Source organism: Galeopterus variegatus, unplaced genomic scaffold (assembly GCF_000696425.1).
Source record: "Galeopterus variegatus unplaced genomic scaffold, G_variegatus-3.0.2 Scaffold2985, whole genome shotgun sequence".
Classification (NCBI taxonomy): Eukaryota; Metazoa; Chordata; class Mammalia; order Dermoptera; family Cynocephalidae; genus Galeopterus; species Galeopterus variegatus.
The window spans coordinates 332,526-344,910 of NW_007729096.1; the positions used below are offsets into that span (position 1 = coordinate 332,526).

Sequence of the window (12,385 nt, forward strand, 5' to 3'; positions counted from 1 at the left end):
CCCCGCGCGCCCTCGCCGCCCCCCGCGGCGACCCGGTTCCCCATGGACACCCGCGGACGCGAGGCCCCCGGTGCGGCGCTGCGGAGCGCGGTGAGTGTCCAGGCGCATGGGGTCCGGGCGATGCGCGCGTCTCCGGGAGAGGAGTCGCCGGTGTCGCCGGTGTCGCGCGCGGGGCGGGGCCGGTGCCGGAGGCGCTGCCGCGGGCTCCGTCCTCCGGCGTCCGGGACAGCCCGGCCTCTCGACCGGGACAGGCGACAGGGTAGCCTGCGAATGCGAAGCGCGATTCTAGATGATGGGAACTTCTGTGGCCTGATAATCAAGGTCTGCGATTCCAGGACCAGCTAAAAATTGCCCAAAAGCGCGGAGGAGACGTGCACGCCTGGACAGGCTGTGGGTGACTTCCTGTTCATCTTAGGACCCTTGAGGAACCCGGGGTCACTAGGATCCCCCTTTGTGAGCGTCTAGACCTTTCACAGCGTCAGCGCTCGCGTCTAGGGTGTGACAATTGAGCTGGGGTGTGGGTGTGAGGACAGGTGGCTGCTGCCTGACTGCACAGCCATCTCGTTGTTCTAGCTCTGCTTGTTGGAAAGATTCTCCTTTCCCTTTGAACGTGAAGGCCAGGCACCATTGTCAAAACTCAGCGGACCACATATGGAGGGGTCTATTCCATGACATTTAAAATGTCCTACACCAATAGTAAATATTACACTTATGGTTCATTTTTTTCAGGCAGAAAATCTACTTCAGGAGCTTCAAGAACATTTTCAAGCTCTGACTGCAACATTAAACCTCAGAAATATCCTTTTCTGTCTTTAACGAATACTGTAATACTTTTGGACTATTAGATTATTATGGAATATCGTTTTGTTGTCTGATGTTAGTACATAATCGTCTACTTAGGATTTCTCCGTACAGTATTTGCATCTGCGCTTTTATTAGACATAATTACCATTCACCTGTAGCAGGTTTTACTTCCTGCTTGACCAGCAGTACAGGACATTCTGTATGGCAAGTACCAGCAACACAAAGGCGCATCACTAGCCACTGGGGCTTTTCCATCAGCCCTAACCAGACAGTCTGCTCTAAACATGAACGCTCACAAGCAATCAGAAACCGCAGAACGCGATGCTGAAGGTCTCCAACACAGGGACACTGCAGATGCGGCTCTCCCCTACTGTCAGCAGCCCACCATTTTGTCAGACACATAAAGTCAGGCGGAATTGGGATAGAATGTTGGTTTCCAGTTTGAGCAAATCCAGTTGGCCGTAAGACTTGCCCAATTCCGGCTCACTTCACACAATTGTATGCGTCCTCAAAAACTGTGTGCAAAGTCTGTGCATATGGAACCATTTCCTTGCAACTTTTTATTTTGTAGATGGGTTCCGACAGGGCAAAAGTGATTCTCAAACGTAGGAAAAGTTGTTTTTTAAAAAGAGTTAATTTCCATTATATTTACATACTCAGAGTTTGTCTAAAACATATCAGGGGCCGCCCGTGGCTCATTCGGGAGTGCAGTGCTGATAACACCAAGGCCATGGGTTTGGATCCCATATAGGGATGGCCGGTTAGCTCACTGGGTGAGCATGGTGCTGACAACACCAAGTCAAGGGTTAAGATCCCCTTACCGGTCATCTTTTAAAAAAAAAATAATAGTAATAATAAAATAAAACATATCAGACAACCTCCTATCCCCAAACCCATGTCCTAGCAAGGGGAGCCCAGTTTCAAAATAACTCACAGTTTGAAAGATAAAGGTACACAGGAAGCGCTGGCTGGTTAGCTCACTTGGGAGAGCATGATGCTGATAACATCAAGGTCAAGGGTTCAGATCCCTGGACCTGCCCTCCAAAAAAGAAAAAGATGCACACAGAGGAAAAGTCAGGGCAAGTAGCCAATTTGCAGTGACATTAACATTGACTTGGATTCCCTCATTTAAAAAATTGCCTTTCGGGCCGGCCCGGTGGCGCACTGGATAGTGCGCCACTTAGGAAGCGCGGCGGCGCTCCCACCCGAGGGTTCGGATCCCACATACAGACCGGTTCCCGCTCACTGGCTGAGCGAGGCGCGGGGGCAACACCGAGGGTTGCGATCCCGTTGCCGGTCCCGGTCCGGTACGGGGGCGACACTGAGGGTTGCGATCCGTTGCCGGACACGGAAAAAGACAAAAAAAAAAAAAAAAAAATTGCCTCTGCCGTGGCATTTGCATGAGTATCTGTGATGAGCAGGTACAGTTTGAAGCAGGGTCTTTGGGGGGGCATTTTTGGCTAGCTCCTTGTTCTTTCTACATGTGCAGTCCTCCTTAATGTTGTACTGGAAGAAATGGGAAGTCGTATTGAGGACTTACAGAAGAATGTAAATGACCTAATGGTGCAAGCTGGGATTGAAGATTCTATTAAAGAACAAATGGTAAGGTCATTATTAGGAAACTGTTTACCATTTGCATATCTTTTGACTGCTTTCATCATGAAAAATACAATCCCATATTTGTTCACTATGAGAATTACTGTCTCTGTACTACATGGAAAACCTCTAGGAATAATAATAAAAGATTTTCAAATGCTCTTTTCTTTTTTTTTTTTTTTTTTTTTTTTTTTTTTTTTTTTGTCTTTTTTGTCTTTTTCCGTGTCCGGCAACGGATCGTAACCCTCAGTGTTGCCCCCTCACCGGACCGGGGACCGGCAACGGGATTGCAACCCTCGGCGCTGTGCCCGCACCTCGCTCAGCCAGTGAGCGGGAACCGGTCTGTATGTGGGATCCGAACCCTCGGGTGGGAGTGCCGCCGCGCTTCCCAAGCGGCTCACTTATCCAGTGCGCCACCGGGCCGGCCCACAAATGCTCTTTTCTAAATAGACCAACTAAAACACTCTTTGGGCGCTGGCTGGTTAACTCTGTTGGTTAAAGCGTGGTGCTGATAACACCAAGGTTCAGGGTTCGATCCCTATACCTGCCAGCAACCAAAAAAACAAAACAAAACAAAAACACTCTTTGTCATCATTCCTTTAAAAGTGCACATTTTAAATGAAAAATTCTATTATTTAAAAATAGGATTTTCTTAGAATACTTTTTACCTCTACTCCTTAAGTCAGTTTTGAATCAAAACACAGATCACAATGAATTAGAGATTAGGGATTATAACTAGCAGTTTCTGGGCCGAGCCCGTGGCGCACTCAGGAGAGTGCGGCACTGGGAGCACAGCAGCGCTCCCGCCGCGGGTTCGGATCCTATATAGGGATGACCGGTGCGCTCACAGCGCTCACTGGCTGAGCACAGTGCGGCTGGTCTCAAAAAAGGACAAAAATAAAATAAAATAAAATAATAATAATAATAATAATAATACCTAGCAGTTTCTGTTTGAAATAATACATTCTTGTAACCATTTAAAGATGTCATCTGGGCCGGCCCGGTGGCGCACTCGGTAGAGTGCGGCGGCGCTCCCGCCGAGGGTTCGGATCCCATGTAGAGACCGGTCCGCTCACTGGTTGAGCGTGGTGCGGGCGCGACACCAAGGGTTGCGATCCCGTTGCCTGTCGCGGTGCCGGCGCGACACTGAGGGTTGTGATCCCGTTACGTTACCAGTCACGAAAAAAGACAAAAAGGAAAAAAAAAAAAAGATGTCATCTGTATAGATGCAAACTTAGCTGTAAAAAAATTGAAAAGAAAGAAGTCACATGTACATTAACCCCTCAACACATTGCATGAGTGGTTCTGAGGATCCCACTCTGGGCCCCCTATAGTAAAAACATTCCCTTTCTCGTGGGATTTTACATTTAGTCTTCAAGATGCAAATGAATGCTTGGCTTCAGGTCTCAGACTGGATTTATGTCCATGTGACATACATGGAGATACATTGTTTTATTAAAAGACTTGTGTGTATTATTGACCTACTATTTTGAATATATGAGCATGTTTTAATTGAACAATTTAAATGCCTTTCTTTATTTACCGACAATTGTCATTCTAAGTCAGTGGGCAAGTTATCCCTATTTATCCTGCTAAATCAGAGCTGGGTTTACCCATCAGTGACTCATTCATATCTAAGTCTGGTAATCCGGTAAATAAGATCACTGTAACCTGTGCCCTTCTACATAAGAGCTGCAAAACATTGGGGTGGGGGCTCTGAAATTCTGACTGCAGAGTGAAAAACATAGCTTTACCCATTAAAGATCTACCAGCCAGCCTCTCTGTCTTCTCCAGACTGTGTGGACTCTAAGCCCTCTACCCTCCCACCATGAAATTCCAGCTCTGAGGCCCAGGCAGCCTATCAAGAGCTCAGGACCCAAGGGCAGGGACCCAAAGCTTAGGCACAAGTGGTGGTCCAGTAACTCTCAGTATGAGGATAAACTGCCCAGGCTCCAGGTGGCTGTTTTAAATTAGATCAAAAACCCACTAAATATTGGGCATCAAATTAAATGGTTACGTAGTGGTCTAAACTTCATTTTTTTGATGTACATACAACCATTAAAGGCAGCATGAGAGTAGGTCAGATATCTAAAAGTTTATTTAGAAGCTGATAATGCCTTTTAAATGAAAAGAAAAACCGAAGTAAGTTTTAATTGTTGGGATCAATCTATGTTGGTTGTGGTGGGTCTGGGGTTCTTAACATAGCACTTAAGCTATGGATTTCAGGAGATTCTGCAAACCCCTAGAATTGTGTTCCTGTTGAGGAGGAGGGCCCATGATCCCCAAATGTTAAAAACTGCTCTATACCTTGATAGATTTGGCATTTTATCAGTGCTGCCATTAATATCTGTAACACATGTTCTGCATCTATTTAAAATACAGATGGACAGCATATTATTGAAAAAGTATGTTTTCCTGGATGGTCTCAGTGATTAGTCACAGCAATGGCATATTGATAGAGTAGTAATGTTTTCTTGTTTGAAGAGTACATGCTGTTCATTTTGAGCTATGAAGCCACACTGACTCCGATCTGATTAAAACGAACATCATTTAACATTTATGTTTTTCTGCATACTGAATTTTATACAAAACTGTTTTGAAAATTACTGGAAATTAAGATACTTTATTGAAAACTTTGGATTTGAGTTTATTTAACCGTACATTAATTGGTATATAAATCAACCTTTACCTCTTTCAAAATTTTTTCTTACAGACCTGAAGATGTTATTGGACAAGTCACTTGAAACTGATGATATGAAAACTGTACTTTTTGAGTTATAATCTATGTAACATGAATTCCAATTTCCAGTATTTAAAAATTCATTTTAGGGCCAGCCTGTGGCTCACTCGGGAGAGTGCGGTGCTAATAACACAAAGGCCATGGGTTCGGATCCTATATAGGGATGGCCGGTTCGCTCACTGGCTGAGCATGGTGCTGACAACACCAAGCCAAGGGTTAAGATCCCCTTACCGGTCATCTTTAAAAAAAAAAAAAAAAAAAATTCATTTTTATTTTGTCTTTTGATTAAAAGAACAAAGGCAATGAAATAGGAATATAATTCAGAAGGTGATTAGCTACTTACCAAAGATGGTTGGAAACAATGGCAAAATATTTTTCAATGCATGCCTGATATTTATAAATCAAGGAAGAAAAGCATAACTTGATTAGTTCAACTTTTTCCAAATTTGAGTTATATATAGATCTTTTTCAAAAAGATCATAAGAATTTTTCTGATGGAAGCTTTAAATAACTGCATTCCAACTATTCTTAGCCACATGCATTTTGGAAAGACTCATTTTAATGTGTCCAGTGAAAGGAGATTCTGACAGCAGTTGTTCTCCAAACTAAATAAGACCCCAAAACTCCAAACCAAATCAAACCGCACTGAATAAACAAGAGAAGAGGTGATTGAACCAGGTTACCTTCCATATCTTACCTTTGAGCTCATTTTTTCTCCCACAGAGGTGTCCTGAGTCCTGAGGTCGCCCTTCACTCCACTCCACTCCGTAGAAGTAATTACTAAAGAAAGGCACCAAGATGAAACTTAAGCTCGTTTTGTAGGTTATATAGAGAACCTTTCAAATAATCACTCCTTCTCTTCGAGCCAAAGTAATATAGAGCTATTATCTTCTAAAAAAGAGGTCAGTTATAGTCTCTCATTCAAAAAAAATAACATTATTCCTGTGTATTACAAATCATATTCTTCATACAAAACTCAAAATCACCTGTAATTCTGCCACCAATGAACAACTCTTAAACTTTTCTTTATGCATACAATTCTCACAGTTGATCATATTGCTTATAATCTAATATCCTGCTCTCTTTTCCTATCATAAACATTTTTCCCATGTGAAAATTTTGTGCACACTTTTTTTCTTTGGCTTCCTAGTATTCTATCATGGCTGTAACAAGCACTTTAGGTTACAGGTTAACTATTTTCTTGGACATTGACGTTGTTTCCCCCTTCCATACTATTATAAATAACGCCATAATTCAGTTATCCATGAATTTGTGCTTATTTCATTAGGGTATGAGATAGGTAGTTCAGTTGGTTAGAGCACAGCCTTATCACTGCAAGGCACAAGGTCATGGGTTCGGATCCCTGTACAGCCAGCCTACAAAAAAAAAAAAAAAAAAAAAAAAAAAAAAGAAAAAAAAAAGAACCACCCTAAAAACCAAGCCAAATGCATCCAAGAAGGGAAGCTCCCCTTGATACTCCAACAGTGGTGCATGCCTGTCTAGTCGAAAGCTTTAAAATTGCATCACTTAAATTCTGTATTCTTGGTAGTTTAAAATTATGATACTTCGGGGCCGGCCCGGTGGCACACTGGATAGTGCGCCGCTTGGGAAGCACGGCGGCGCTCCCGCCCGAGGGTTCGGATCCCACATACAGACCGGTTCCCGCTCACTGGCTGAGCGAGGCGCGGGAGCAACACCGAGGGTTGCGATCCCGTTGCTGGTCCCCGGTCCGGTACGGGGGCAACACTGAGGGTTGCGATCCGTTGCCGGACACGGAAAAAAAAAAAAAAAAAAAAAAAAAAAAAAAAAAAAAAAAATTATACTTCCATTTGATTATGTGAAAAATCTCAAAGCATCCTAAATCAAAATATAATTTTAGTAGAAACTACAGTGGATATTTGAGTTGAAATAAACCAAGCAGATTTGAATCCATAGAACACACTTTATAAACCCAGTACTTTACAGAAATTAAGTAGAAAAGAGCACTTTAATGAGTTATTAACTAAAATAAAAATTCCAAGACTGTCAAATATATACTAACTTCTTTCTAAATAAAGTTCCAAGCTGATAACCTGGCATTTAACATCTCAACTATTCACTCAAACCATGGACACCTACCTTTAAGGAAATCATTTGGCATTATATAACATCAATACCTGTTTCAATATTTTCCTTACGTTTTTATAAGTGATTGCTATTTTCAGCACGATTACCTTTATTTAAAAGGCATCTGGCTGCTCCTATAAAGAAAAGAGGGAAATAGATGAATTTATATGTTTATTCTGCTTTAATATTGATTATTTAAAGATGTATATCGCTAAAGTAGATTAATACAAAATTTGAGGGCCGAGCCCGTGGCGCACTCAGGAGAGTGCGGCGCTGGGAGCACAGTAGCGCTCCCACCGCGGGTTCAGATCCTATATAGGGATGACCAGTGTGCTCTCAGCGCTCACTGGCTGGGTGCGGTGCGGCTGGTCTCAAAAAGGACAAAAATAAAATAAAATAAAATCTGAGCAGAAAGCAGTTTATTCATGGAGTACTTACATAAACTGGAGTTAGTTCAATGTCAATGCTATATTCATATACCTATAATTTAAAACTCATTTAACACAGTTATGAAACTTGTGAAAGCATAAAGCTTAATAATAAAGGGTTGAATCTGCACGAAAGAAGTTCTGGGTGCTATTTTCTGAAGTTCTAAATGCTCAAATTTTAAGTGAAAACACACTTAACTTCCTCTCTTTATCAGAGTATACTCATTTAACATGCAAACCAGGTTACAGGTAAACACGGATGCAACATCACTTCCACCATGTATCTTGCCAGATCTATCACCATAGACTGTGAGCTTTCTCCTCGAACCTCCTTTAGCTCCTCCAAACCCTCTTCTATTCTGGGCCAAAAAGATATTTTCAGAACTAAAATCCAATCCTGTCACCCCCTCACTCCCAAGTCAAAGGTTCCATAGCTGCCCTGGGCTGTGCCCCCACCCTGCCTGTACCTAATCCCCCAAATTCCCCAGTCCTAGGTAGGCCTTTAAAATCTGACCTCAGCTTGAAGATAGTTTCCTCAGACACTTTCCCTGAGCCCCGTCCAGGTCAGCTGTGCTGCTGTGTGGTCCCTTGGCCCTCCGCTTGCTGGGCCCTGGCAGCCAGGTGAGCCTCTGTGAGCCCTGGTCTGGCCCCTCTATGAGGCAGCAACCAGTGTGTGCCCAGCGACCCAGGAGCTACTCAAAGAGTGTTTGGAATTAACAAAATTCAAGAGTTCCAAAATACTTTGCACTGTTCTATATATGACGGTTTTTGTTTGTGGAGATGTTGAGAGCTGTGACCACGTGATTGAAGGCCAGAGGGAGGACGCAGTCTGACATGGTGGCTGTGGGAAGACCGTCTGAGGTGCCCTGGACTGCTCAGGGCAGAACCAGTCTCATCAGGACACTGCTGGTACTCTGCTGATAGCTTTTGATAAGAAGAGAGCACCAGGATCAGGTGCGCTTTAAAAGCCACTAATGAAAATGATGCAGAGAAGGCTATTCAAGACGGCACCACATGGCCTGTCCTCCCAGGTGTGCCCCTTCTGATTTTCTTTCCTGGTCAGCACCTGAACTTTCAGCTAAGAAACCTGGTGAAGCCATGAATTTACCCTGCATTGTAATTTTTGGGTGTGGTTTCTTAGAGTAGGCTAGAAGGTAGATGCTCTGATTCTGCTGGTGCCCGGGGGTCCTCATCCCTTCTCTGCATGGGCCCAGTGCAAGGCAGGATGCACATGTGACAATCCATTGCACACACACACCAGTGTTTTCACATTTCAGATCTTTATTTTAAACATCTTAAAACTCTGTAAATGGCACCATGCTGTATGAGAACAACAGGTCTTCAAAAAGTTTATGGAAGGATTCGTATTATCTTTCAATTTTCCACAAACTTTTAAAAGGACTGCTATGGTTTGAATGTCGCCCAAGGTCATGTGGGACATTAACCCCCAATATGGTGGTGGAAGGGGGGGCCTTTAAGAGGTGGTTGGATCGGGAGGACCGTGCCCTCATAAGTGGGTTATACACGACTAGTTACGGGGTAACTAGTTACCCTGAGTTATGCCAGTTGTTGGGTTGAGTCAATAGCTACACTAATTGTATGGCTAGGCATTTCATAACTAAAGCCAAAATGTTTCACTATTTTGGTTTATACTAAGTTTCCATTGTATTGTCGGAGCCGGGGTTCAATGGAGCCAGGGTTCAAATCCTTCAAACCCTTCACACGCAGGTTCATGCTAGGTAGTTAGGAAAGATTGCAGGAACCATTGGTAGATGACACGAGCTCAGTCCTTAGCAGTAGCAGCAGCAGAAGCAGCAATGGCAATGGCCTCTCGGGGCATCCCAGGGGCACTGGCAGCAAAAGCCTCCAGCAGCAGTAGCAGCCTCCCCATGGCACCCCGTCCCCCCGGGACATCCTGCAGACAGGGGGCACTGTGGATTAGTGCCATTCGTCCTTTATACTTAAGTCATAACCCAGGATACCTGGCTGCACGTGTGCAATTACGTTAAGACAATAACCAAGGAACACTTGGGTGCGCGTGCCTATTTACATCAAATGCTTAGCAAGATTCTGAACATCAGAGGGGCCCTGACCATTTTCCTTCACTTTCCCTACATGGATTGATCCATGCATGGAGTAAGGGGTTGACAGTTTAATGGTGGCTGTGGTTCTGATGGCTCTGAAACAGATTAAGGCTAGGCCTGTGAACCCAACTGACTCCATTTTCCCTGCAGAGGACACTTTGTTACTTTACACTCCTCAGTCATGAGACCCCTCAGAGCAAATGATTACTCCATGGGCTGCCCTGACAGACTGAGATGAGAAGAAACAGATATTTGCTGAGTTGCAAAACCCCTCCCCAAGGCTTGTTTACTATAATTGTAAAAGTTAGAGACTAATCTTAAGACCTCTTTAGGAATTCCCACCTGCGCACAAAGCATCAAGGTGACTGCTACAGTGACCCTCCTGGGGTGACAATGATGAACACCACTGCCTACTGAGCACGTACCCATGACGCAACCAGGAAGAACAGAACGGACCACCTCCAGTGACAGTGGCCTGCCACCCCTTAACTCCTTTCCCTATAAAGGACCCTAAACAGCTCCCCTCGGGGGGCCAGCCTTACTGTTGCTACCCCGCTTATGCATGTCTATCTCCTCTTTTAATAAAGCGTTGGTTGCTTTACTGTTGGGTACATTGTTCATTTCTATGACTTTGGAATCTGAGAGCCTAATTTAATCACTGGCAAAAATTGGAAAGCTTTGGGCAACAGAGAGGACTCTAGGTGCAAGAAGCAAGTGGCCACTGGGACTATTTTGCTCCCATGTCTCTGCTGCTGGTAGATCTCTCCTGGAGTCCCTGGCCTAAATTCTGACAAGGCAATGCTTTATTCTCTTTAGCTTTCTCTGATTTTCTGAACCCTCTTCTGTTTGTTGAATTGTATCCACTTCCGTATAGGTAAACCCTGGAGGGCTCCTGGCTATGCTTTGTTTTTCTGATTTAAATCTAGTTGATACTTTTCTTCTTTATGCTGAAAACAGTGGGGAGAACTGCTTTCATCAATTACTGTTAATGGAATAGGTTGGCCCTGCCGATTAGGACTAGGCTAAACTAGACCCACTTCTCCTCTTTTCTGTTTGCTTGGTTAGACATTTAGTTGAGTACCAGTAATCTGAATAAACCTTCCAATCCTCGCACCAACTTTTGGACTTTCAGGTCATTTGTTTAAGGCGAGAGGGCAGCCGAGCCTGGCTTGTCGGTAACAGTTCCATAAGGAGAGTGAGTGGTTAGCTCTCTTGCTCATGCCATTCTCTCTCCATTTGACACCTCGAGTTACTGTAGAAAAAGGCCCTCACCACGTGCATTCCCTGTACTATCGACTTCCCAGCCTCCAAAACTGCAAGAAATAAATTTCGTTCCTGTATAAATGACCAGTTTCAGGTATTCTGTTGTACCCTCGTATGTGGCCTTCTGCATCTTGCTTTTCCATTTAGTAGTATGAGATCCACCTGTTAATATGTGTAGCTCTCATTCAATCCCTAATTGCTGTGCAATAGTCCTCTGAATTATCCATTTTCTATTTGACTAATATTGTTTCCAAATAATGCTGCAATAAACATTCTTGCCTATTTCCTTGTGTACACATGCCTGTTTCTCTAGGGAACTTGGTTACTTACTGTACTGTGCACCTCCTAGGCTTATTGCCTCTGTTAGCTGCCACCACTCATTCCTGGACTTTGCCTAAAAGCCATTCTGGGAAGATGGGAAACAAAAATCACCAGGAGCACAGAGAACCACTGATTAATTTCAACCCAATTAAAGCAACACAGCACAGAAGATGAGACAAGGTTTGGTAACCATGCACATCTGGGCTGTGCATTCACATCCTCTGCAGCTAGTTGTACACTGGGGCAATCTAAGCTTTAGTTTCCTTCTCTGCAGAGTAAGGGAGTTCTTCAAAAAACTCATGGAAAGGTCTGTATTATCTTTTAATTCTATTTTTCCACTAACTTTTTGAAGTGCCCTTGTATCTACCTGGTAGGTGGATGTAAGGATTTGAGAAAATTACTTACAAAGCACTTAGCTCAGGGCAAGATATACAGTAGGTACATAATAATGAGATAAAAATTGAAACTGAGTCCAAATCATTATAAATTCAAGTATATTGCAGACATAAAGCACCAGTGAGATATTACTAAAATCAAGTGTGAATGAACTTATTACATCTCATATGTTACAGACTGAACATTCATGTCCCTTCTAAATTAATATGTTGAAGCCTTAACTCTCAGTGTGTCTCTATTTGTTGATGGGACCTCTAAGGAAATAATTAAGGTTAAATGAAGTCATGAGGATGGGGCCCCAATCCGACAGGACTAGTGTCCTTATTAAGAGACACCAAAGAGCTTCTCCTCTGTGTGCATACACCAAGGGAAGGCCCTCCAAAAGTCAGCAAGAGCCCTTGCTAGGAACCAAACTGCCTGGAGCCTTAATCTTGGACTTCCAGATTCCAGAACCATGAGAAAATAAATTCTGTTGTTTAAGCCACCCAGTCTGCAGTATTTTGTTATGGCAGCACTGGCAGACTAATACAATATGCAACACATTTACAATGAATGTACAATAAACATACAAATGTGGAATGTAATTCTTTGCTTATCTCTTTCTGGTAAGGGCTAATAAAGCTATTATCAGTAAGATATAATTCACA

The 12,385-nt window shown here is 43.5% G+C and overlaps 1 protein-coding gene across 3 annotated transcripts; it reads left to right on the forward strand.

The window, feature by feature from the left end:
• Window positions 1-17: 17 nt before the first annotated feature.
• Window positions 18-10,129, forward strand: HSBP1L1 (heat shock factor binding protein 1-like 1). 3 transcript variants are annotated; one of them, XM_008583625.1, is made up of 4 exons: window positions 18-90; window positions 730-796; window positions 2,312-2,406; window positions 10,091-10,129. In XM_008583625.1, the coding sequence occupies exons 1-4, from the start codon at window positions 43-45 to the stop codon at window positions 10,121-10,123; spliced, it is 243 nt and encodes an 80-aa protein (XP_008581847.1). In that variant the 5' UTR covers window positions 18-42; the 3' UTR covers window positions 10,124-10,129. The 3 variants fall into 3 exon arrangements, with proteins under 3 accessions (XP_008581847.1, XP_008581848.1, XP_008581849.1); XM_008583626.1 differs by lacking the exon at window positions 10,091-10,129 and adding an exon at window positions 5,864-6,515; XM_008583627.1 differs by lacking the exon at window positions 10,091-10,129 and adding an exon at window positions 5,114-5,266.
• Window positions 10,130-12,385: the final 2,256 nt, after the last annotated feature.